This window comes from Pantherophis guttatus, chromosome 3, assembly GCF_059756535.1.
Source record: "Pantherophis guttatus breed Tessera chromosome 3, ASM5975653v1, whole genome shotgun sequence".
In the NCBI taxonomy this organism is placed as follows: domain Eukaryota; kingdom Metazoa; phylum Chordata; class Lepidosauria; order Squamata; family Colubridae; genus Pantherophis; species Pantherophis guttatus.
The window spans coordinates 191,151,180-191,179,119 of record NC_142065.1 but is presented as its reverse complement, the minus strand read 5'-3'; the positions used below and the strand labels follow the sequence as shown (position 1 = coordinate 191,179,119).

General features: G+C 36.1%; 1 protein-coding gene across 25 annotated transcripts in view; it reads right to left on the bottom strand.

Moving 5' to 3' along the window:
• Nucleotides 1-27,940, bottom strand: part of RIMS2 (regulating synaptic membrane exocytosis 2) — a 272,552-nt gene that overhangs the window by 164,444 nt on the left and 80,168 nt on the right. For 18 of the 25 annotated variants that reach the window (XM_087890824.1, XM_087890826.1, XM_087890829.1 and 15 more), the window contains one exon: nucleotides 9,425-10,338. In XM_087890824.1, coding sequence (XP_087746950.1) covers nucleotides 9,425-10,338 — 914 coding nt within the window. Of the gene's footprint in view, nucleotides 1-9,424; nucleotides 10,339-20,388; nucleotides 20,908-27,940 lie in introns of those variants that run through there. The other 7 variants (XM_087890838.1, XM_087890839.1, XM_087890840.1 and 4 more) reach the window with 2 other exon arrangements.

The window sequence follows — 27,940 nt, the reverse complement described above, 5'->3', positions numbered from 1 at the left end:
TTTCCACTAATCTATGTATTTAATAGATAGATGGCTATATTAAACATATCCAGATGTCTTAAAGTATCTTTTCTTAGTAGTTGGCACAAAGGTGTAAAATGTAATTACTAATGATGTGCTAGTAAATAAATTGCATCCAATAAGATTATTTCTATAAATAACAAACAAATTTCAATGTATAATTCAAATTAGTTTATATAAGTTACACAAGTAAGAGACAAAATAAATATGTTACCCAGCTTGGATAATTAAAAAGTTTATTGGTAACGATCAGAAATATAAAACAATCTTTAAGGTCCAAATTATTTTTCATATTTTGAAAAGTCAAGCATTTAAAAGCAATCTTTGCAAAGATACCCCAGTTTCCTTATTAATACAGGTAGTCCTCAACTTACAATCATTCATTTAGTGACATTTTGAAGTTACAACGGCACAGAAAAAGTGACTTACGACCATTTTTCTCACTTACAACCATTGCAGTTTCCCCGTGGGTGTGTAATCAAAATTCGGATGCTTGGCAACTGGTTCATATTGGTTCACAATGGTTGCTGTGTCCAAGGGTCATATGATCATCTTTTAAAACCTTCCGACAAGCAAAGTCAATCGGGAAACCAGATTCACTTAATAACCACGTCACTAACTTAACCACTGCAGTGATTCACTTAACAACTGTGGCAAGAAAATTTGTAAAATGGGGCACAATTTACTTACAAATCTTTCGCTTAGCAGTATAAATTTTGGGCTCAATTATGATCATAAATCGAGGAATATTTGTATTAAAGGTTAGAGTCTAAAAGTATTATTATACACAAAACCTGGGGGGGGTATTTAAATTATTTCATACAAATTTTCAAATCAGCAACAAGGGGACTAGAGGGTAAATGATGGCATGTGCAACGCATGGATGATAACATTGTCACATTTTATGTACCTACATTAGATACCAGATGTAAATAACTACAGCATTTGCCTCATCGTATCATTGTAATTGTGTCGTTTGGCATCACCATAGTTTGCTACAGACACTAATGGATGAAGCAGATATAAATCGCAATGTCAATTTACCATACATAATTTAACTGAACTGTGTATTATGATGGCTTATGTTGAAAAAGAAGCAGAAAAGGGGATTACACTATTCAAAAACTATGCTGTATGGGTAGTCCACAATTTGTGACCACCAACTGGAATTTCCATTGCTAAGGGATGCGATAAGAAAGCACATCATCATCCAACCGCATTGCTTAGCAATGGCAATCCTGACACTCCTCATTGCCAGCATTAAATAAATTCCAGCATGAGGCAAGGACTCAGCCCAATACAAGCCACTCTGAGCTTGATTCCTCCCAACCCCAAGCCTCAAGTTCTTCCAAGGGATTGTAAATATTCCCCCAATCTCTGCCCTTCAGGCCACTCTCTACCCTGCCTTGTTGGCCAGCAAGCAACTCCAGAATCACACGGCTCTTGCCATACTGTAGCTCAAAATCTTCTTGGTGTGGCCGGCCTGACTCCTGCATTCCACAACCCCTGGTACCATAGCTGTCTGTTGTCTTCTTTCTCCCATATGACCGGCTTCTTGCAAGGCCTTTGCCAGTCACTTGAGGCCATCATTCCCAGGTCTCATGAGGAAACTGCCATATGTGTGAGGAAATTCCTGAGGAAAAAAGCCAGGGGTGAAATGCTCCTGGTTCGGACCGGATCGCCCGATCCACTAGTGATGGCGGTGGATGGTTTGGAGAACTGGTAGCAAAAATCCCTGCCCCCCTCCCCATGCCCAGCTGAGCCGCGCGATCATCAGAGGCTTTTTTTTTTACTTTTAGAAGCATTTTTCTACAACCTCTTCGGCCGAAAATATGCTTTTAAAAGTTTTTTAAAAAGCCTCTGATGATCGCACAGCTCAGCTGGGATCGTCAGACTTTTAAAAGCATTTTTTTCTGCAACATCTTAAAATTGTAGAAAAAAATGCTTTTAAAAGTTAAAAAAAATTGGCCACGCCCACCCAGTCACATTACCCACCACCACCACCAAGCCACGCCCTCAGAACCGGTAGTAACAAATTTTACATTTCACCACTGAAAAAAGCCTTATGCAGCTGGCAGCTATCTTGCAAGGGCAGGCCGAGCTGCCTGGTCAGCAACAGGAGAAAGACAGAGTGGCAGAAGCTATAGAGTGCAGGGGCCTAAAGGGCATATATAATGCGGGGGGGAGACAGGTGAGTGAGGGAGTAGAAACCACCCTGCAGTCATAAATGCAGGTGGGTTGCCAAGTGCCCAAATTTTTATCACATGACTGTGGGGACGCTGCAATGGCAATAACTTCATGGACCAATCATAAGTCCGTTTGTTCCGCTAATTATTCAAAGAGGGCAAGAAAGAAATCATTAAGATCTCTTGTGTTATGAACAGAGAGACCTAAAAGAATTCTCTTTCCATTCAGAGTCATAACTCTGGCTAAGCACTCCTTCTTAGATAGGAGGTACACACAGCAGTAATGGAGACAAGCCATAGTAGTAAGGCAGCATCAAGCCTCAAAGCCCCTATTACAGACTCTTTGAAATGGACTTTGAACAGGAGTCCAACCCCTGCAGCTACAAAAGCACCATCGCTCTCACCACTATACAGATAACCAGAAGTCACAAACTGACTGAGAAGGACTTGGCTGGGGTTGGGATTCAAGGCTGATTAAGGCCAAGTATGCTCAGAGGCTAGCGATTTCCTATATTTAAAATCACCTAAGGGGTCCTTGGTGCTCTCTGAGCTTGCTTGTTTTCTTGCAGATGTTTCATTACCCAAACTAGGTAACATCCTCAGTGCTAGTAAGGAGTGCTATTTGCTGTCAGTTTATATTCTGGTGTCTTGCCTCTCTGTGTGGGTGGTCTTAGGGATTCTTTGGTTGGGCTGTTTACTGATGGCTCCTTAGCACTTTCTTGATTAGGGTATTGCTTACTTGATTGTTGATCTGAAGTTAACCTTGGAGTTAATCTATGCTGATCTGAGTGACGATTATTGGTGGAGAGGTGCTGGAGTCTTTTTTTTTCCCACCTAAGTACAGTACAGCATTAGAAAATATTCCATTACAGCACAACCTTATAGATCAAATATATAGATCTTTGGGATTTGGATTTTATATTACTGCCAAGTATAATGCAGCTACTGCCTCCCAAAAAGCATCTGACGACATTAGGGCAATTCCAGTAATGATTCAAACGTTACTTTAATCAAGGAGAATATTTGTAGCAGTCAGGGTTGACATGAGGCGTCCTTGGTGCTCTCTAAATTTGCTTGTTTTCTTGCAGACGTTTCATTAGCCAAAGTAGGTAACATCATCATCAGTGTTATTACTTTAATCATATTATTTATTGGGAATTGAGCAACATAAATAGCAGATTCAGTATGGCCACTTGTCAGATGGGCTTACCATTTGAATAGTAATGATGGCCAGGATAATCCAATACAATTGGGCATATAATCTATTTAAGACAGTTGTATCAAAAAGGTGTCTATGAAAAGTATAATTGGGGACAACTGCATTAAGAATAAATTAAGGAAAGCTACTTCAAATACAAATATTAGAGAAATGTGTCCAGAAAAATATTTTAAGAAAAATTATGTTTCCTAACAGATGTAGATTTTAATTAATTTTGTACTTTTTGTACTTGTACTTTCCTTTTTTCCCCAGTGTCTATTTATTTTAGAATCAAGAAACATAAAAAAGAAAAATTAAATGAAGAAGAAATCTACAAATGATATAAAATTAAATAAAAATATTTTAGTGCCACATATTAAAGTATCATATCAATGTAACATTCAGAACATTATTACAATTGAGTTGATATTTGTCTAGTAACAACAGTAAGTATAATGAATCACTATATTAAAGCCTTCTATTAAAAGAAATGCAGTTTGAATGCAGTACATGTCCCTTTGTAGAATTATAATCCGGAAATGTTTTTCAAGTAGAATTAAATTTTGTAGCAGATTGGTTTTTCAAATATGACTTTAGTTTTCATATTGATAGCTTACTTTGTCCTTATTCTATAGATTCCCGGATAATTTCTAGTTTTCTTGGCAAGAATTTCGTAAGTGGTTTGCTATTGCTTTCTCCATAGGACTGAGAAAGAGTGGTTTCATGACTAAGGCAGGACTAGTATTCACAATTTCCTGCTTTCTAGCCTTGTGCCTTATCCCTACACCAAACATGCTCTCCATAACTCTTTTAGGATTCTTAAATCGTTCTTCAAACTCAAAAGAAATAAAAACTCTTGAAAGTCCATTATTTTTTGTTGGCTCAAGCATTTAAAGCAAAAATTGAGTTATGAAACATGCTAATATAGGCAATGGCCTGCATTTTATCACAATAGATCTACAGCAGGGCATAATTTGTCAAAGCCACTTCCATGCAGTGGTTAAAATGCTGACCTGAAAACCTGGAAACTGAATTCTAAGCTTCCTTTAGCCATGAAACTTGGTTAAAGTTTTTACATTTTATGAATGATACCATCATGGATAAAGACACTTTTGGTTCAGCAGAAGATATATTTAGATTTTAGAGATTTAGGTCAGACTGAACCTATTTGAATATTTAAAACAGTCCTTTTCCCAACACAATCCCAGCAACAATGTGAAGGGCCATTATGGTTGGAAATGAACACCTACCTAGAGATTCTATCTATGTTTGTTGTACTACAATTTGATATATTTAGAAGCATGATGTGATGAGCATGTAACCCAGAATTTCAGTCCTTTCTTCTCTTTTATTTTTCATATCTTGTCCATAAATCTCAACTAAAACAGAAGATCCTAACATGAAAGATCCAAAAGGATTAAAAATAAAAAGACACATTCTTTTTTTACACAATAATTTTATTAAAGATTATACAGAAAAAATGTATAAACTACAGAAGATAAAAGAAAAATAAAAGGTGCAGAAGAAAAGAAAAATAAAGAAGGAACCTCCCCCTTCATCACCAGCAAGTATAATTAACATTAACAACTCATCATAGTCTCTTAAAATACAACAAGCCATCTCTTCGTTCCAAATACCATTCATTCTCCTCAAACAGATCATTAAAGTATCACTCCACCTTGATCAGTAAACTTCTGATCTCCATTAAGAAGTCCATTAAGGGCTATCAGAAACAACAACATAACTATTACACTCTATATCTAATAAACCCACTTTAAATCCTTTCCTTGCATTTATTAAACACACATACTTAAAATGCAACAAATAATCTCTTTATCTCTTAAGGATTACCAAAACCTTTAAAACATCATCATCCAGTGCTAGTAAACAAAAAAAAAGAACATTAAACCTTAATGGAAATAACAGTTCATCAACTTTACCCTTGATCTAATAAATTGACTTTGTATTATTTCCTTTTTCTTCTGACAATATTTAGTACCCAAGATTCTCTTTGTTTCTTCTCTCAAAGTCATTGATAACTTTAGCAAGATCCTTTTGAATATCCACCATAAATAAAATATCCAAGTCACTCTTCATATTCTCATTGTCTCTTCTCACAAAATCTTTGACAACTTTAACAAGCCCCCTCGATAAAACCCATAAAAGAGCTGTAGTGACGCAGTGGATAGAATGCAGTGCTGTAGGCTACTTCTGCTGTCAGCTGCAGCAATTCAGAAGTTCGATCCTAACCGGCTCAAGGTTAACTCAGCCTTCCATCCTTCCGAGGTCGGTAAAATGAGGACCCAGATTGTTAGGGGTAATATGCTGACTCTGTTAATCGCTTAGAGAAACCTGTAAACACTGTAACGCGGTATATGTCTAATTGCTATTGCTATAAAAATGTTCTCCACATTGCTCTTCTGATTTAGTATTTGTGTGTCTTTTTTTACTTGTTAGAACATCAGCTGGTATTATTTGTATATCCAATATTTCCTCTTTCTGTTTTAAATTCACCCTGAAATTAATTTCAGCTTATCTAATGAAGTTTGTTCCTCTTCTGTAACACCGTTTTAAAATGGTTTAATATGGTTTTAATTGGAAGTTTTAATTTTGGCCAAAAATTGAATTGTTTTAATATGTTTTTTAAATTTTGTCTTGTATGTTGTTTTATCATGGCTGTTCACCACCCTGAGTCCTTCGGGAGAAGGGCGGTATACAAATATAATAAAAACTAAACTAAACTAAACCATCTAATATATCTACCGTGTTTCCCTGAAAATAAGACAGGGTCTTATTTTCTTTTTACCCCCCAAATAAGAGCGTGGCCTTATTATCAGGGGTCTTATTATTTTGGGGGTGCAGGAGGGCGGCGAGTGTGGGACTAGATGTCCCGTTGCTGCCGCCGCCTCCCCTCCCTGTTCTTCGCACCGGCCGAGCAGCCCAACACGTCCACCCCACCCCAATGGCAACAGTTGCTTCCCTTCCCCACCATCTCTTTATTGAGAGGGGTGGCAGGTGGGACAGGGGAGAAGCGAGATGCATGGAGCGAGACGTGTCTCCCCTTGCCATCTCTTTCCCCCCCCCACTGGGCATGACAAGTCTCCTGTCCCTCGCTTAGCCACCTGCCCCCTTTAGGGATGCAATTTGGGGGTGGCAGGCGGGACGGGCAAGAAGCGGGTTGCAGGTCTTACATTTCAAGTTCCATCACTTTCCTCGCTGTTGTGTCCAGGGAAACACGCTGTAAAAGAAAGACTTCTTACGAGTTCAATCAAACTTCTCGAACTCGCAAGAAGACTTTCTTTTACAGCGTGTTTCCCTGGACACAACAGCGAGGAAAGCGATGGAGCTTGAAATGTAAGACCTGAGTCCCACTTCTCACCCGCCCTACCTGCCACCCCCAAATTGCATCCCTAAAGGGTGTGGGTGGCTAAGGAGGGGCAGGAGCCCTGTCATGCCTGGCGAGGGGGGGAGAAAAGACAGCAAGAGGAGCCACGTCTCGCTCCACGTGTCTCGCTTTTCCCCGCCCCACCTGCCACCCCTCTCGATAAAGAGACGGCGGGGAAGGGAAGCAGCTGTTGCCATTGGGGTGGGGTGGGACATGTTGGGGCGCTCAGCCAGCACGAAGAACAGCGAGGGGAGGGCATGTCCCCCCTTCCCTCCTCGCCTCAACTCATTTTGGTTGCGCGGCAAGCAACCAGAGGAAACGGCGGAAAAATGCGCTGAAAAGCCTGATTGAGCTTATTATCCGGACATGTCTTATTTTTGAGGAAACATGGTATAATAGCAGATATCAGATATTTTTTGAATTCAATAATTGTTCTTCTTCATTGGATCCACAGATGTATTTGTTTCCTTCTGGTGCCTTCTAGTCATCTTATCAGGTTATTTTTGTTCCCAAATGTAAACATGGGAAGTTTTTCACAGGGAGGATTTAATTAATTTCCAAGTCTTAATTCAAATCTATCTGAGCCCTTAGTCCATTTAAAGCTTTCTAAAATTAACATTCCAATCACCAATTTGCAGAATATTCCATTTTTTTCTTCTTTTTCAAAACCTTCAACTAGTAATTAAGTCATTAAAACTTTTTTCTTAGAAGATTAAAGGCTTAACTGGTGAATACAGTAAAACCTCTAATTCTGAAATTTCTCAATCTTTGTAGAACAGTAAAAAGATATACAAAGTAATTAAGATTGTGAGGTTTGGTTGAATTTAAAGTCCATTTAGGCTATATTGAAAACTATAAGCTTGATGGAATTCTATGAATCCCAGCTTTTTCCAAGCTGACCATAAAAATCTCAATTCCTATCTACTCCACACACACAAAAAAACCCAGCTGTTTGGAGTGCATATGGGTGATTTCTAGATCTCTCCTTTCTCCAGAGAGGCTTCAGCAGTCCAGCTCCTGCACCCAACTGCTGTTTTCAACTGTAATGTTTCCTGCTCTTCATGGAACATCAGTTCACCATTTCTCACCAGAAGTGACTTTCCGCTGTACATTCTGAGTTTGTTCATTGAAGAAATAAATGTACGTGTGCTCTTAGAGTACCATTTTTGGAAAATGTAAATGCTTGTAGTCCTGTATTACAGGTCAAAAGTAAAATATTGAAGAGAGCAGCAATAATTTATAAAGAGTCAAATTTTCACTCTTTTTTCCTTTATACCACAAATATATTTCTTCAAAATAGCAACACAGAAGACATATGATTGTAAGGTAAAGGTTGCAGTCCAAAGAACACTTATAAGGAGATAAATATTTTTATTTTCAAGTAAACATATTTAGGTTCCTGGTATAAATATAAAACATAAATCTAGCGATACAACTCATAAAAATAGTGTAAATATTTTGTTTTAATAATTTAACTCTCTAGTTCTGAAAGTTTAAATCCTTATAATAGCTAAAGCTTGACAGGAAAGAAAAAGAGCTCCAATTACAGTACCTTGTTAAGATTCAAAGAACCAATTGTCCTAGATTATTTGCATGTAAAGCTCAAAGTGTAATATTTTAAGAATAGTAATAATATGAGGTTTTAATGGAAAAAACCCACTAAGTTCACTATACTATATTCTAATATACCGTGTTACAGAATTACACTTTGCACAAATACTTCACTTACCCTGCAGCAGTTTGATATCACTGCATTCAAATGTCACATTTAAAAGCATAAAATTTCCTACAGAGACAGATGAAATCTAGAACTATCAATAGCTGCAGTTTATTATTTTCAATCTGTCAACTTCACTAATTTTAGCAAATTCTTATCAGTTATTAGTGCACAAAAGATCAGTAGATTTTTTTAAAATTAAATGTTTATTTTTGTATTGCACTGTTTTAATTACATATAACATGGGGTAATTAAATCTCTTGATTTTTAAAACCTTAAAGCTGCCCCTGGGGTTAGGTTGAACTGTATCAGGACATGAATATTAGTGTGGGAAAGGTGTTTAAGCCTTTCCCCGATTCTATTTTATTAACTCAAATTGATCTTCCTGACGTTGCTATAAGATCCACCATAAAACAGAATAATACAAAAATAATATACCATAATACAGAAATTGGGATTTTTGCCATAATAAAAATAATAGGTTTTTGTGTTTTGTATGTATGTGAAAGCAGTCAAAAAAACCCAATAAACAGCCTCTATCTTGACACAATTCAGTGCTATCCACTTACTCCAGCTGGTTCTGTGTGCTTGGTTTTAAACTAGTTAGTCAGAAAAATAAGAGCTAATCTATAGTTTCATTCAACTTTTGCCCTGAAAACCATGTTTATAAAAAAACAAATAAAAACAAAAATATTCTATCGACTACTGGATTCATGTAGATTTAAAACTATTTAAAAAAGAGAAGATACACAAAATTCATTTGTAAAGCTCAACTGAAATTAAACAAACCACATTTTAAAGCATCAGCATGAAGAACGTAACCTCACAGTAACCATGTACTCCTACTGTAATTTCAAATCCCGCACTTAAAATAAATTGCCCTCTACTTAAAAGGCAAACAGAAAAAAAGGCCTTACCTTTTTCACTAACACTTTCACTTTCAATTTCTACATCATCACAGCTTGTATATTCTGGTGTAGAAGCCAACTCTTCTTCAGAGCTGCTCAATGACACCTGACGCATTTTACCTCCTTTTTTTGTTTTATGAGGCTTTGGTGGTGGAGGCCTAACTGATTCAGACTGATCTGAACTCAACGAATCATTTCTTAACATGGTTTCCATTTTTTCACGTTTTGTCTTCCGTACCGCTGAGCTTGGGTCTAAATGATGCTGTTTTCTTAATGGATCAGTTCTCCTCATATCTGGTCTATCAAAAGGTATTGGACTCCTCCTAGGTGTTGGAGGACTGTGATTTGCGGTTCTCTGCCTATTGGGACTTAGTCCCTGAGTCCTTTCCATTGAATACGAACGTTGGTCCATGGCAGCTCTGCGTTCAGAGGCAGACCTTTGCCTTGATGGTCGGTCCATTCTCATCATCGAAATCCGGGAATCTTCCAATTCAGTATTGGCCAAAGACACATCACTGTGCCTTCTTTCATGACGTGCACGCGAGACTTCAGCATGAATGCGCATTTGCTCTTCATATGGTTGGGGTTTGACAGGATAACGAGCCAAATTAGGATCACTTCGATATCGTGCTTGATATTCTTCTTCCCTCCGTTGCCTTTCATATTCCCCTCTATTTTGCATGTCATCTTCCTCTAAAGGATATTCCCTTGAACGTCTGCGATTTCTCCTGCTAGAATCCCTATAGTCATCCATTTCAGGTTCTTCATATTGTTGCAACCCATGTTGTGAATGTCTGTCTGTATAATCTGATGGTGATCTTGGCATTGCAGCATCTGATGTTGCATACTGTGAATAGTCGTCTCTCTCCTCCAGCTGATTGAAACTTCTGTTCTGATCTCTGGGTATTGATGGGCTTCTTTTTCTAAGCAATTTTAAAAAAAAGAAAATTTACTAAACATGTATCTATTGCAAATTAATTCAGAAAATATTTATTCCAAATGATTGAGCTACAATAATGTGTTGCTTGCTATACATAATCTAACTATTCATAACAACTCCAATAGATGAATGTTAGTTTAAGTTCTACAAAGTCAAATACTTAAGGATTGTGTATGCCATCTTTATACAATTTTGCAATACTTATTAATAAAATGTAGTATCCAAAGTATAGACAGCAGATTCAAATGTCATTATTTACATCCACAAGGAAATAGAGGTAATGTGCATTGTTATACAGTACTTATATGTTAGCATATGTAAAATGCTGCATAGATTAAGGAATCTTTCTTCCACATATTTTGCCTTTATCAAATTGTATCTTTCCAAAGTATAAATTTTAAAATATTTGCTTGCAGCATAAAATTATGTTCTAAATACTTCAGACTAATACTAGATGCAATAAAGTAACGCAAAGAAAACTGAATAAACAAATAGATTTTGGGAAATTCCAACTATATTTAACTACTGTTTTTTCACTCAGTTTTACAAAAAATTCAAAGCATACATTTCAAGTATTTTCACATTACATTTCAAAAAAGTAATCCGGAATTAAACTGATGTCCATGAAACTAATAATAATAATGACCAACCGTAAAAGCAGATATGAAAACTTTAGTCCCTAAAATGCACTTAAAATGCATTTAAATCTAATTAAAATCCCATTGGAACTATACAGTGATCTCTATTAAATGTAATCCATCTCATTAATCTCTTGAAATTTTTGTAAGCTATATTTTACAAAAAATATTATGTTATTATTATTATGCCATCCTATCCTGTTATCAAAATATAACCTAGGATAATAAACTACTTTGTTTCAAAGGGGGAAAAAATTACAACACTCTCATCTAACTTCTCTAACTATCGTCTAACTATCAACTACTCATTATATAAAAAGAGATGTTATATATTTTGTAATGGAATATACTAATTGATAAAATGATCTTAGAAAAGAGAATTGAATACCAACTTAGTCACATTTCAAATAGACCCACTGAAATTTCAGATATCATTTGTAATATAATAAGACTAAGCATATACATTTGAATCCTTTTTTGATTCTTAGAAAATACAGAGTATTCTACTAGGCATCCTTTTCTTAGCATTTATCAAGTACAATACAAGGAAAGCAAATCATATTTTAAGTACAGTATGTTGTTTCTATTAAGTGAATATCAAATGTATTTTCAAAATTCTGACTGTAAAGGAGATAGACAGGTCACAGTAACACTCTTTAAAATCATGAATTCTGAGAATATACTTGCTAAAATATAAAACAGTTAGGCATGCATTTCCTTTTAACAAATTGTTTCCTTAAATATTCTTCTCTGGCTATACAAGACTTTATTAGTTTCATAGTAATATACAAAGGTCTTTCTTTACCTGTTGATCAGCCACTGCACATCTGGGAAATCAGGAATATCAATTTCTGGGCACCTTATGGCTTCACTAAATCCTGATAGATTTGAGGATACCATATACAATTTCATTTGTTTTAGGAGCCCAAAATAGCTTTTTCATATAAGTTCCCTACTTTAAATACAAATTAATGAACATTTGAAGGGAACAAATATAGGTTTTAAAAATTACTAGTCTCTAATCTGAATTGTGATCTAGAAGAAAAGTTACAGAGAATATGAGATAGGAGCTACAGTTTAATACTGTTGTGATGTGCTGTATATAGCTGGAGGTCAAGTAAGTATTACCCGATAAGGAGGATTATAGTACTTAGTTGATTAGTGATTTGTTACAGTATTGTTTTCTGCAAAATGCACATCATCAGACATTTTTGAACTATTTAAACTATCTTTAAAAAAAAAACACTACATATTACAAGGGAAAGGGAAAAATACTATTCCAAGTTTAAAAGTTTATATTCTTTTAAACCTGTACTTGTAAAAATATCTTAAATGTAATGTTACTAGAAAAGGAAAACATCAGCACTTTCCATTAAAATGTATTCAAAATCCTTAAAATTGATTTATCTGAACTTAAACTCCTAGATTTCCTTGATTGTTGGGTGACTGTTCTAGTTTCCAATATCATCCGCCTACCACAACATCTGTCCAGCTGAGTCAATCCTGAAAAGTTGACGTGCTACGGGTTTTTTATTAGACAACATCAGCTCTCAAAAGCTCAGAAGCACACCTTTTCGGCAGCAGCACCTGCTGTCTGGAACGAGATTCAGATGGCCACCCATTCTGCTGCTGTTTAGAAGAAGTATAAAAGCCTTTGGCAAGGGAGAGTGATACTCCAAATCTCATTGCACTTTCTGTCTTTCATTTTTTTTATATTATATTGATTTTACGGTAATTTCTTTGATTCTCATGAACCATCAACAGCCAGTCAGGTGTCATACAAATTTAATAAATTATTATCTGTTCACAACAATGTGAAGTCACAGCTATGAGTTCTTTAGTTCATGTTAGCCTTCAGACGCATCGAGTTTCTTCCTTAGAACCTAGGATGTTGTAATGTATCAGTGCACTATATGCATGGATCTAAGCATTATGGCCTTTTGCAATTGACTGGTGGAAATTTTGTCAATGTGCAGTTCTAAGATTCCGCACAATCTTTTCTAAGATAATATCAAGATTTTTTTGGGTATGGCACCCAGTGTGCCTATACCAACTGGGGACACCACAGTCGGTTATTTAATATCATACATTTTAAAACTTTTCTTCCAAATAATGCTAACATTTTATATATCTATATTTACTAACCTGAAAATTAATTTGAGAGAAATTAATTCTTTAGCCCAAAAAGTATGAAACAGAATTGAAATTGTTCATCCAATTCAAGTTTACCGAGGTTCACACACTAAATTCTATCTAGCAGTTTCCATCAACATATTCCTATTGAATATGTTAGGAAAACATATGTTCCATAAGGGCAGTTCAGCAGTAGAACTAATTACTCACAGAGAAAGTCAACTTTCTTTTATTGGATGTGTTTAAGCAGATTTAATTTGAATTCCTAACTGAGCAGAACATTCACTTGGTTTAATTACCTGTTCTATTATTTCATATTCTCACGATTATCCCCAAACCGATTCTCTAAAATATTTAAGAAAACTTCTCATTTTCATTCTTAGACTTATTATGACGTTGTTTGAATGATATGCCAAATCAAGAGGTTTATCATAATGGCCCAATTTAGGCTATGGGTCATATAATGAACAAAAAAGAATACATCTTAAAACCAGATATGGCCCACTTTTCTTTTGTTGACTTCTGCTGTACAAAATAAAGTCCTGTTTTGTTCTGTTCTAGGAAAGTTATCCTGCTGACAGACTTTAATAGTTCAAACCTGCTCTCTGCTCCTTTTTATTTTTTTCCAGACCAATGGACCTTCATAAAGAAATTATGTAAATGGATTTGGGCTCTGTCCATCTGTCTTTCTGTCAGCAGAATTTGGTGTGAGAGCAAAAGCTAACAACAAAAAAGTTCAAGTTAGAAAATGGCTTGAATTTAGTTGGCAACTGCAGGGCAAAAAAATCAGGGGAAAAACCCAACGTGGCCTACATTTTATCTTACTATATTTATTCTTGGTTTTGATTATACAGAATAACATAAAATAAAATCATCACGACTGCAACAAACCTACAAAAGAATGCTAGGTTTTCAACAGAGAACAGTTCCTACGAATTTTACTGCACACTTGGATTCTGATCTGGAGAGCTACATTAAGAATCAGAGAACTACCATATTATGTATGGTATTTTAACTGTTCACCGCCCTGAGTCCTTCGGGAGAAGGGCAGTATAAAAATTAAATAAATAAATAAATAAATAAATAAATAAATAAATAAATAAATAAAATTACTTATTGGATTGAAATTGATATCTAAGCACATATATATTCTAGTAATATTAAATAAAGCTCTGTTTAAGTTATTATACTGGTACAACTTATCCGAAGTTCCAAAATAAACTAGAAGTGTATATGGAATCAATATTATTTTAAAATTAGCTGGACTAATTTGAATGCAGTGGACTTTGTATTAATGTAGGTTGTTTAAAAAATACTAAAAAATTGTCTGTGTAGCTGAAATCAATAAACCAAGGTGTATTAAACTGAGAGTTTATTATAGTAGATTTTGATTCAATAATGTGTTTAAATATAATTTGTATGAGTTTGAGATCAAGTGCTTTTTACTTCTGCAATGACATACTACTATTGTCTCATGATGCGACTTCTGATTAATCATTTGTATAGAATATATCAAAGTAAGTTTCCATTATTATCTTGCACATACATGAACAAAAACTAAAGAGCGTAATTTCAGCAGCAGATTAATCAACAAAGACCTGTTTATTGAATCATTTGAATCTCAGCAAAACAGAGGTTTTTCTGTCTACATGACCCAGAAAGAAATCTCAATACAAATTAGTTGGATAAATACATAACACTAACAGGGGCAAACAGAGAACTAGTTACAACCCTTTCAAACAATTTGAAAGGCCAGTTAATCTAGTTTCTAGATATATGAGTGGAAGAACAAAAATATTTCTCCTTATGTAAATAGAATTGCCTAATATAGTTGCCCACAATCAGGTAGCTGAGACCAAAAACCTATTGAAAAGAACAATTTTAACCTGTTTCTGTAGTTAGAATAAAAAGTGCATAAACTGTATCTGGGTTTTATTATTATTTTTAAGTATTTATTCATATAGTATTATTCTAATTTATCTATATCACATATTACTTCAACAACTTACTTTTACCATACTTCTACTCTATCAGATCTATCAAATTTCTTTTTTCACCAACTCGGCTTATACCTTTGTTTCACCACTTGGCTATCATCCAATATAATTATTCACTGTGTCTTTGGATTATCTCTGAGTTCCTTCTTCTCACCCTGTCTGACTCTTGTCCTGGCTCGAGACATATATATATTTCAATAACTCCTGACTTTCGAGTTCCCAATCTCACCTCTTTGCCATAGATCTTGGTTGAATCTACTCTAAATATGTTTGATCCACTAACATAGTCTGCAGTCTCATGATCAGGTTTGATTATTTATGAGTAGAAGAAAAATTTGGAATCAGTTCTGTTCATGCTTCTACATATTTTTGCCAACCTACAAATGGATGTGCAACTGACCTTTCAATTCTGGCCATTATAGCATCCCTGTGGTTACATGATCACAATCCAGGCACTTGGATGCCCAGTTCAAGATTAGAACTTTGCAGGGAGTGGTAGTCATGTGACTGCAATTTGCAACCTCCCCCATTAGCTTCCACACATACAAAATCAATGAAAAAGCCAACAGGGAAAGTCACAATTCACTCCAATATGTTCCCCCGGTTTTCCTAGGCTTGCACTGTGCCTTCCATCCCTTGGTTTTCCTGTGCTTGTGCTACTCTGCACCTTCCAGCCCACAGTCTACTTTCGCTTATACTGCACTGCACCCTACACTCCACAGCCTTCCTGCACTCACAATTACGTGGCACAACTCCTTTCCTCCCCTGACCTCCCTCAACTCATGCATGGCCTATATCAAACCTCCCAGGGCTTCCCAACTATCACTTCTGCAGCATCCAGGCATCCCTTACCTGGGACTCCCGTCACTTCTTGCCTGTTGGATTTCTACCACTAAATGATGCAGTCATGTGACATCACACATCATGGCTGTATTGATTAGGGCAGAGGTTATCAACCACGGGTGCGAGACGATATACCAGGGAGTGCGAAAACATGGGTTTAGAAGTTTCAAAATTATAGTGTATATGTATAATTATATGCATATAATTATTTATTTTTAAGGTGTGTGAGAATATATCAGAAGTGTTCTAGGGGTACGGGGTAAACCATGCTTCCCCGAAAATCAGACCCTGTCTTATATTTTTTTGAACCCCGAAATAAGTGCTTGGCCTTATTTTCGGGGATGTCTTATTATTTTGGGGCGCATGGAGCAAAACAGGGCTCCTTTTACCATCTTACCTGATTTCCTGTTCTGTCTCCCTAATCCTAACCAGAGGAAATGGCGGGGACCAGATGTGCATGCAGTTAAATATTTTTGGGGAGGGCTTATTTTCGGGGGGGTGTTATTTTAGCACATGCGCTCAAAAGCCCAATTGGGCTTATTATCAGGGGATGTCTTATTTTAGGGGGAACAGGGTAGAAAAGGTTGGGAACCCCTGGCTTAGGGACAGCAATCCCTGTCCTAATTGCCATCATAATCTGAGGACCACCTGTATTTCATTCAAAATTTTCTAATGATTCCTACTTTATTTGAGGACACACTGCATACAAACACTGTACAAATTGGTGTGTATTGCAGCTTTCTTTTTCAGTTTAGGGAATTTCAGGAAAGAACTATTAGCATTGTGTACTTTTAAGTGTAAATAATAAAAAATGAAAAAACATCACCAGATTGCTAAAATATTTTTTTTTTTAATTTGATTTATATGCCGCCCTTCTCCGGAGACTCAGGGCGGCTTACAATGCGTTAAGCAATAGCCTTCATACTTTTTGTATATTTATACAAAGTCAGCTTATTGCCCCCACAAACTGGGTCCTCAATTTACCTACCTTAGAAAGGATGGAAGGCTGAGTCAACCTTGAGCCTGGTGAGATTCAAACTTACAGTAATTGCAGACAGCTGGTGTTAATCACAATGCTTTCAGTCTGCTGAGCCACCAGGCCTACTAAAATTCATTTTAGTAGTATTTTAAGAATATACTGGTATATTTCAAACGTCTGTACAAGGTCTGGTACATTTCAAACGTTTACTAAAAAGCTATTGTATGAATACCTGTAAACAAATTAAATAAAAAAGTTACCAGATTTTTTTGGTGACACCTGCAAGAGAATAAGACTTCTAGTTACATTGTTAAATTGAAGGAAGGCATTTTGGATACAATTTGGTACTAAAATTTGGGACATTATGTTAAATATGTTTGTCATCATATATTTGTTATGATAGTTAAACTGCAAAGAATTTTTTAATACTATGTGCTACAGTTGCAAAAAATACTTAAATTGAATTTAATGAAATGCGAGTAGACCAATTAAGAAAAAACAGTTGTAGCTGCAGAGCTATATAATTGTTTCAAAAACAGCATGTGAAACACTGTTCATTAATCTACAGTTGCTAAAATATTGGTACTAATATTACCAGTTATTATATATTGTTTTAAGAATCTAAAAAATAGTAATTATTATAGGCAAAAATGGAGCTGGGCCAAAGAGAGATGATTAAAGAGAACTTTAACATTTATAGCTTAAGAAGATTACTACTGTGACATTTATTTCAAAGAAAAGCATGCATTTTTTTGCAAAAGAAAGACTTGATCAGTTAAGAAATTTCAGCTCTTTTGCGTCTCAACCATGAATAATTATCTACATTCAGAAATCAATTGTCATGTGTCCTGTCCCGTCCACCCCCACCCATGGTCAAGATAAAAAAAATAGCCTTTTCTTTATTATGAGCAGCAATTAAAAACAGGTAAAAATAATTCTTGACAATAAATTTTCTGTTTTGATCCCAAATAGTTAAAACAAAGGTAAATTCCAAGGAATTGCATTGTTTTGTCCAGTTTATACCGATATTATTAGGAGACTCTCTCTCTCTCTACACACACACACACACACACACACACACACATATTGGCAATGATATATATATGATCAAAACAGAAAATTTATTATCAAGAACTATTTTTATCTGATTTTAAACACACACATACACACCTACATACATACCGGTATATGCATACATACATTCATACATACCGTACATACATACAGTGCTGTATTCAATTATATGGGTCAATGAAATTGGATGTTCACACTGGATGCATATTGGCAATGATTTACTGTAACAGCCCTGGGCTTGTGCAGAAAAATATGCAGCTTCAGCACAGTGGAGTTAGGAATTGTAGGAAAATCACTCATGTTTAGGAGAGCATAGAATTCCACAGTATCACATGCCAATAGGCCAGAGTACAGTAACATTAAATGCAGTGGCATTGCGGTGTTGTTAGTATAAGCAAAGGGATTATCATATAAACAGGAAGCTGTTTATAACTAATAAAAGAAAAACCACTTAATAAGGTTTCTAAGTGTGAGAAGACATTAATAAATGCTATTGTTAATGTGCAAAGAATGTAAGGTCAACAACTTCTCAATATGCAGAAAATAGAAGTCCTATATTATTAGGATGGTACAAAACCATGCTGCTATTGAGTATTAGCTTTAACATATTGTTTCCCAAATGAGCTTTCAGCATCTCTTTATGGTTTATTTTAGCTGCTAATAATTAAGGAACATTTCCTGCTTGGCTAATTTTTTTTTTTAATTCTCTTCTCCAAAGGAATGTAAAATATGATTTATTTAAAAGATGTGTCATTCCTGTTATTATTCTAAGCATTATTTTAATAGTGAAACCTGACATTAATTAAGTTCCAAAGTTGCAAAGATCATACACAGCTTTATTTTAAATAAAATCTCAATGGGACGTACTCCTAGGTTAGTATACACATGACCATGGTCTAAATCCTAATAATACACATGTTTCAGTTAAGAAAAACTGTGTAGTTACTTTTATAATATCATGAAAAGAATGACAAATAAATGCATATTGGTTGGATTAACCCTTGAATTAAACACAAATGTGCAATAAATAAATGTTCCCCTGCATGTTATAGCTAATAAGAAAACTGAAATATTCAGTTCCTTATGAAAAATGTAGAGGCCTTCATAAGTAAAGACCTTTAAAAGATTAGCAACTTATACAATTGTGTACATTTAATTACAAAAATAGAAAGGACTGAACATTTTTATAATTCTATTGATGCCCTATTTAAATGCTTTCCAGCATAGTACACCGACACACAAAAAAAAAGCTTAGGTTCTTTTAAAGAAGCGAAATACTCCTAAACCTAAAATGATTATATTAAGCTCAAGGCTTCTCTCATTAACAAGTCAATTGGAAAATGCATATTGCAACATTTCATACAAGATTTAAAGACACAAAAAGCATACAGATAAGAGGGATGTTTTCACAAAAGTAAGCATGTACTCTGAAGACTAGGAACTGTAACAATAAAAATGAAGAGGCTAGAACAGATTTTTCATGGCTGAAAAGAGTGATATGAAGGCCTTGGGACATGCACTTGGGAATACATGCTATCTTTTGTAATAATTTTTGTTTTATTTTTCTAAACTGGTAGGATTATAGAATCTTAAATATGGAGATAGATTTATATTGCTACATAATGTATTCATGCATCAAAAGGTAAAAATTACTGTAAGATCCAAGGTACATTTAAATACATTTAAATGCTTGAATAAAACTAACAACATTCACTGTAAAGATATGCTCTTTTTTCTATCATTTCATTAAAAAGCAATCATAACCCATAATGAAACAGTGGTTAAAACTGGATGACCTACTGCAAAGTGATGGCTTAATTGTTCCTGTGTCCACTTAAGAAATATTTTTGAAAGTGCTAAACAAAAAATCTTTCTTCCCCACTGAAACTCACACATACACACATCAAGAATACATTTTACACATTTTGCAAATAGCAAGCAGTATTGCTAATTTACACCTACAGCGTATTGTTAATGTTAATAGCATTTTGAAATGAGCAATTATTTTGCTTAACATTCTTTGAGTATTTCGTATCTGAATGAAATCTGTACTTGCTGCTACCTAATCATGCTATTTAAAATACTTGTAAAGATATCCACGTTAGCATGCATGTTTTAATGCAGTAATGCAGTCCTATTATTTTAGCATAATAAATTTAAATATATTAACCAAAGCAACAGATGACCAATGATGGATTCATTAGTGTGTCAAGCATCTTTATACATCAAGATCTGTTTATGTAATTGCTCACTGAAAAGCAGACAACAAACAGAAACACAGAGAGAGAGAGAGACAGAGAGAGACACACACAAACACTGCTGTTACCACCGTTCCAGTGCTGAAGGGGAAAGGCTCTGTTATTACTTACCTAGCATTATCCAACGTTTGTGCAAAAAGATCATTTTGTAAAATATTTGGAGATGAGAAAACCCCATGAAAATGTGATAACACCGAATTGCAGACCTGTCGCAATGTCTCAAATTGCATTTTTTTTCCTTCTTCCCTGCTATTCCTTCTTACCACCTGTGCAAAAAGTCATCTATTTTGCAGTCACCATCAAATGCAGATACGGCAATCAAGTTCCATATTTCTCCTGATCTCGATAAAAATTGTAGCTAAATGTGCAGGGATGGAGAAATAGTTGTAATGTCATTCTTCTAATTCAGTGGTAAAAAAATGTAAGACCCACACTGATTTCTCATCATTAGAGCAGGAATTCCAAACAGCAGCAATCTTTCTGGGCATTCCCAGCTGAAGTGTGAAGCTGAGCTGCATTCATGTAGCCTCCTCATATTTCTCGATGCCTCTTAAAAACACACACGGAATAAATGCTGCCCTCAGGAGTTTCAGCACATCTGGCTGCCAGCAATAAAATCTCAGAAGTAATAAAAAACGAGGATGAGCATCCGCACAGTTACTACTGCCTAAGAGGAGGAGGAGGGAACATCCTCTGCAGCTTCTCCTCCACCCTTCCTCCTCTGAAAAAAAATGACTAGCACCAATGACAGAATACATAGGTCCTTTTTTGTTTTAGAACTTGACGGCAGCAGCACAATCTGAAGGACCCTTCTAAAAATAGTAAGAGATCTCTAAAGGATCCTATGGAGTGAGGAGACGATGGGAATAAATTCATTGCCTCCATTTTTTTTTTTTTTTGAAAAGCTGCATCATTATCTGCATATGATAAGGCTTATTCTGTGATAAAGGCAATTCTGTCTTTGCCAGTTTAATTTGGTTTCCATGTACAGCTAAAGAACATTACAGCCGGTGCTGGATTATCTTGCATTAGTGACTGCACACCTTGTGCTCATGGCACCAAGACAATTATTTTTTTACCCAAATTTGCAAAAAATCTCCCACAGCAATTTGCCTGAGTGATCCAAAAGCAGAAAACCTGCAGCAGCCTTTTCAAATTTGCTGCATTCTATTCAGTAACGGAAGAAGGAAATTAAACCAAGAAAAGAGTCTTGACTTATTCAAAAGCATATGACTGAAACTTAGCACCCCTTGAGCCGACCAACAAGACAGTGGCTGGGTAGGAACGGGGGGGAAACACCCTGAAATACAACCAAACTGTATAACAGACAATTCCACCTGAATAGATAAATATCATGCCACCGTTATCCATGGTTGTGTCCTAGTGAATCAAATTACAGTGCAAGAATACAAGATTGCATATACTATCACCACTAAAGGGAAGAATGCCAGTTAGCACATTATACTTTGGAGTATTTAATTTATACCAACCACTTACAATCAGAAACACCATTAAAGTCTGTGCACTAAAAATGATTTGAAGAGCTAAGGAAAATGCAATGAGGAAACTACCGTGACCACTGGAAAGTTTTATATCTGGTATCTGAAGGTAAGTATCGTTTTTGTTCTTAGATTGACCTACATGTAATAAATTTACAGAGGTATTCCAATGCAGCATAGAATTTAGCAAATTTATTTACAATTTTAATCATATAATACTACGTATATAGATTTACTCAGAATAAGTTCCGTTAAATTCTCTGGGATTCATTATTGTGTATCAATGTAGTGATCAAAGGAACCACTAACTAGATTTAGTGTTCTGGACACCACTTTGCTGCCCTCTAGTGTTCATTTGGGCAATATGCCTAATTTAGATTAACCTTAAATACTAATTGTATTTAAGACTGTATTCCTTTTTTTGCTCTCATACTGAAGAATAGCTAACAAGTAACTCAAGAATAGGAAAGGATGGGCCTATTTGTTTTACTTCCTATAACATTTTTTTCACTTTCTAAATAAAATAAGTATATGTATTATACTTTCTAAGTATATGTACTATTTTGCATGATTTTCTGACTTAAGTCCAAATATTTATATGCATATGAAGATTTTGCAATATATGCAAGAAATTTTCCATAATGCATGTTTTTTGCATACTATTCTTTTACATGATATATATCAATTGCAGTTTTATACTCTATATAGAGAATTATTACAATAGATAACCAAAGCAATCACATTAACACTTTTGTCCATAAATTTTACATGTAAACAATTTCGCCAGTCCTATCAAATGAATGACACCAGATTCTGAAGGAAAGGTTCTAGTAAAAAGAATTATGGCAGCAACAAGGTGAAGAACCTAATCTGAGATTCTGGATAATAGTAGCCCGAATAGACAGAGCCTTGGTAGCACAGTGGACTAATGAACTGTTATTAACATCTGCTGCTTGCAATTACTGCAAGTTCAAATCCCACCAGGCTCAAGGTTGACTCAGCCTTCCATCCTTTCAAAGGTAGGTTAATGAGGGCCCAGATTGTGGGGGCAATAAGCTGACTTTGTATAAATACACAGAAGTATGAAGGCTATTGCTTAATGCATTGTAAGCCGCCCTGAGTCTCCGGAGAAGGGCGGCATATAAATTAAAGCAAAAAAAAATAAATAAATAGGCAAATTATTTAATATAAAGTTATGTGCTTGCTGAAACTACTCCTATTCAGTGATTGAAAGTCAGAACATTGTTGGAGTTGGTATCAAGGGCTCGCCTGTTGAGAAGTTGCTAAAAGGTGAAGGGCATAGAAAACCCCAACAAAATCTGCTGAGTCAGCTCCACAGGCTGTGGGATTTCTGAAGTAAACTACCCAGGATCACGGTGCTTTCCAATAATATATTATTATAGCAAACTGAGCTGAATGGTGACTCAACTTCTGCTCCTATTTAGAAGTATTGCTCCCTGCTTGTCTGCCTGCCTGCCTGCTGCAGCACTTCCAAATCGGAATATAGCCAACAGTCAATGTTTTTATCTGCAATATTTATTTACTCCAGAACATGAAGCCCAGTGTCAGGCATCATACCAGGAGTATTCTAACAAAGGGAAGAAGCATTGCAGAAGTGCCATCGTGAATGCTGAGCAAGGCAAAAGTAATTAATAGTGGGACAGCAGCATGGTGGCAGCAGACCAGGAAGAAAACGGAGGAATGGAGTATCAGAAAGCATCGACAGGATTATGATAAGGCTAAGAGGCCTGGCACTCAAGGGGAGTTGAAATCTGAGCCAAAATTAGTACATTATAGGAGAGGAGAGGTTAATTGGCATGGTTTTGCTTCAGCATATCAAAGAAGCAAGTTTTCTGTGACTGGGTTTACCCAATATAGAGCAGTTTTTTTCTTCTTCTTTTTAAAGAATAAAGTTGTGTTTCTACAGCACCCTGGGGAGAGAATTTTTTTACTTCCTTGGCTTTCTATCTACAGTGGTCCAATGAAAATCTATTCCCTTTGAACTTAAAGGAAAGGAATAACCTTTTTGCTGAGGATTTTGGCTGGCCCAGGAATTCTGGGAGTTGAAGTCCATAAATCATAAAAGGGTTATAGTTCCCCACCCCAATCAAAGGGATTCCATAGCAGTTGCATATACTAAAGTATCACCAAATGGAACTACATAAGAATCAATAGGATGCTAAAGTATTGACATAAACATTCCCAAATTCTTATACTAGCAAGGTAGCATAGTGGCTAGAATTTCAGAGACCATCTGCCACAGCCTCAACCATAATATTTCAAAGAAATTATTGCAGATCCCAAATCATTGCTTCCTAGAATGAAAACAATGATGATTATAGATGCTATCTTTGGGAGACAAAAACCTATATAGGAATGTGTTATGTGTACCCTTCAAAATTATTCAAAAAAGAATCACTTCAAATCTTCTGTGACCACAACGCTTCTCTGATATTCATAAAAACACCCTGACTTCTTGACAGAATTTTGCACACAGAGAGCTATGCTTACAGAATAAGGTTCAAACACTTTCTCCAAATCATTTTTGAAATGAGTATAGCCATAGTGAGTTTTATCTAACAAAATTATCAGATATTGGGTTCATCCCCCCATCCTGCTTGTGCCAGTATAAGGACAGGCTACTAACCATTTCCTGAGAATAGGAATACGCAGCACACAAAGTGTTCCATTATCCTAGCCCATCACAAAGGTATATTTTTCCCACCTTTTCTTGCTTTGAGTCAAAAGAAGTCTTTCCCAACTTCTGCCAAAACCAATAGTGTTACATGGTTCACCTGCTATGCTTTATTTCAGGGGTGTCAAACTCAAGGCCTGCAGGCCGGATCCGGCCTCTTAGGGTGTTTAGATCTGGCCCGCGGGGCTGCCCTGGAAACAGCAAAGGACCTGCCTGTGGTGCCTCTGCCAGAGAAAACAGAGCTCAGGGGGCACAATGTGGGCCTCCCTGACTCCGTTTTCGCTGGCAGAGTGCTGCAGTAGGCCGTCGTGGCCAAAAACGGAGCCTTGACAAGTGATGTTGAGCTGGCCACGCCCACCCTGGCCCCCCAAGGTCAAACACAACCGATGCGGCTCTCAATGAAATCAAGTTTGACACCCCTGGCTTTATTTTGTAGTATGTAAATGCCTCCAATTGGCAACTGTGTATTGTGTGTGCCTTCTCCTCTCCATTAATAGGTAGCTGCCCTCCAAGCCCATTTCATCCTGGGCTGCTGGGGGCCTGTCCTCTTCTGAAGAAGCTGAACATGATGAACTGGTGAAATGATGGGCCTTTTTTTCCCCCTTTGTTTTACCAGTAGACTACTGGAATGACAAACTGTTGCTTTTGCCCCCTTTTTGTTTCATCAGTCTTTAGGTGCACCAATAAAAGGCTTAACTTTTGTTGCCTGTTTTGAGCTTGTTCATTGATCATCAATGGCATAGTAGAGCTTTTCTAAAAAATAGATGAACTTGACCGGAGTTCTCTCAATTATCTTTTCTAGCCCAAGTGAAAGGAAACATAGTAAAACTGTGGTGTGTTTTTTTTTTAATTCCTACTGTCTAGCAATGGATGGATGGGAAATCATGGGGGGGAGGGCATAGCAGGGCAGGGGGCAGACATCATGCCCTCAGAGACTGACCACAGAAAGAAAAGTAATTGCTAGTTGCAGTTACCATGCAGAATTTTTCATGCTGCAAGTTGCAGTTGCCATGGCTAGTTCCAACTTAACAAATTTGTTGGTGCTGAGTGAGCAATGAATTAAGGAATACACCGTGAACTTCAGCAAAGCCTCCTTTCTTCATGATTGTCCGCAAGTTCAGCTACAGTGAAGACTTTTGATAATTTACCATGATGACTGACGCTATGGTTACAAAGATATGAAATTAGAAGTCTAGGTAACCACTGCCTATGAGAAAGGAAGATTCACTTCTTACATCTTGAAGGATCAAATCTGGGTCATTCACCAGGGCCAGAAGTTTAGTCTTCTGAGCTTTCGGACTTGCGCTAAAGCCTATCCTCAGGGAACTTTTCTTTCACCAGAATGTTCTCTCACATTCTGGTTTGAAAAAGGGGTCAAAGAGGCCATCTACATTAAGATTGAAAGCTCTCTCTCAACAAAGGGGGAAGGGATATGACACTGCCAATTTTCTGTTTACAACAATTCAGCAGTTCCATGAAGGTTCCATACCCATTTGAACTATTCAGGAGACCCTGAGGGCACAGATAAACCTCCAAGTGGCCTCAACGACTCTCAGAAAGAGTGCTAACAACCAGATGGCTGCAAGGAATATAAATCTTTCCATTCTCCACCATTCATTTATTCTGGGACACGTATATTTGCCTTCATTCGTGACTTCTTACATCAGCCAATAACCAATGACTACAGCAGCCTAATACACTCAATTTTCCTATAAGCATCTAAAACGTTTTAGCATCTTATTGTGACAGGATTAACAATCAACACTATTCACTGGTAACATTAAGTTCTATGCTCATTTTCCTTACTGCCTTGGCTTATGAAACAGAAATCAATATCTAATCCATTTACACTGTGTGAAGCTACTTATTGTTGTAGCCAAAATCTGGCTCACTTAGAGCAACCACATCACATTGAGCAACATAAATTTATTAACATGCATACTATATAATGTACACTGAACTTGTAGCAAAGCATTGGCTGTTTGCTGAGCAGTTTTGAATAAAACACCAAGCTTATATATCTTTGGCCTACTACATTTCAAAGGACAGAAAAAGAAAAAGGCAGACATAGTATAAATTACAGCATGATATTAGGAGGTTTTTGATAAATCCATCTGGGTGATCGTCACATTTTTTTCTCTTTTCCTATTAGATCAGCATGTCAGCGGTATCATTTTTGAGATATGGCCAGTAAATCTATTTGAATTGGATTCACCACCATCTATGATATGCCTCTCCGTCCTGGTGAACTATTTAAAGTGCCCTTATAAGAAAATATTCACCTATTTTGGTTTACTGAGCCACTGATCCCTATTCAATTCCTTCCTCTGTCACCATTCAGGGTTAATTCAGCTTGCTGTGAATGTTTTCTTATAATGGCACCTTAAATAGTTCACATGTATGGAGAGGCACCTCATAAGTGGTGGTGAATCCAATTCACATGTGTATGGCAGGTATCTTTTACCACCATAATACTGAGAGCTGCTGGCAATATATCACATTGTTTTCATGTGTGAATGGTAAGGGATTCTTCCCTCCAACTATCATGCTTAATGATATTAATATATAGCTCTTGATATTATATTTTGTGGGCCTTTTCATGTAGAGGATCCTTTTTTGTATTATGATTTCATAATTGATTGTGTTAAGTTGCAATACTATTGCATTTTTTATTCCATATTTATAGGAGCTGCTTTGTACTGCTACTGTATTAGTTCCAAATGAGGTATTGAATCAATAGACTTCAAAATTGTAAACAGGTACTTTAGGGAATAAACAACAAGAGACAAAAAGGCCATCAAAGGCATTTCATCTGGGATAATTTTATCATAAAGACATAAAGAAAAACATACCTACCAGCAATGGAAGGATATTGTTAATATTGTTAATAATAGGACAAGCATTGTAGCATGAAAGATACAATGCAGCCCACAATTCAGCTGAAATGAGGATTTCTCATTAATTTTAGATTGATTGATTGCCATGAAGAAAAACAAGAAGTTCAGGGAAAATATATAAAAATGTACCAGAGAACAAGATGAAATGAACATTATCATGTGTTGTAAGGCCTACATGTACATTTTAATAAAATATTTAATTATTTTATTAAAGTTACCCCAAATTTTCTAATATGCTCTGCAAAATATCTCAGTTTAGCTATGATGCCACTGTAGCATTTGCCTGAAAATGGGAAAATGAGAGATTGTACACCCAAAATAATGAAAACTACAATATTCTCATTTATTATGCATCAAAACATACCGTCAAGGATGTAGAAAGGACAATTCTTTATTTAGATTATGTGAACCTACTACCTGTCTTTTACACCCCATAGTGAACACACAAATAAAATGCATCACCAATAAATTGTTTTGAATGTTTCCCTGTCACCACAAAAGTTACTAATCACTGCTAAAGCTTCTGATAAACATCTAACTTCTCTCTACTGTTAAACTAGAACCGAATATTT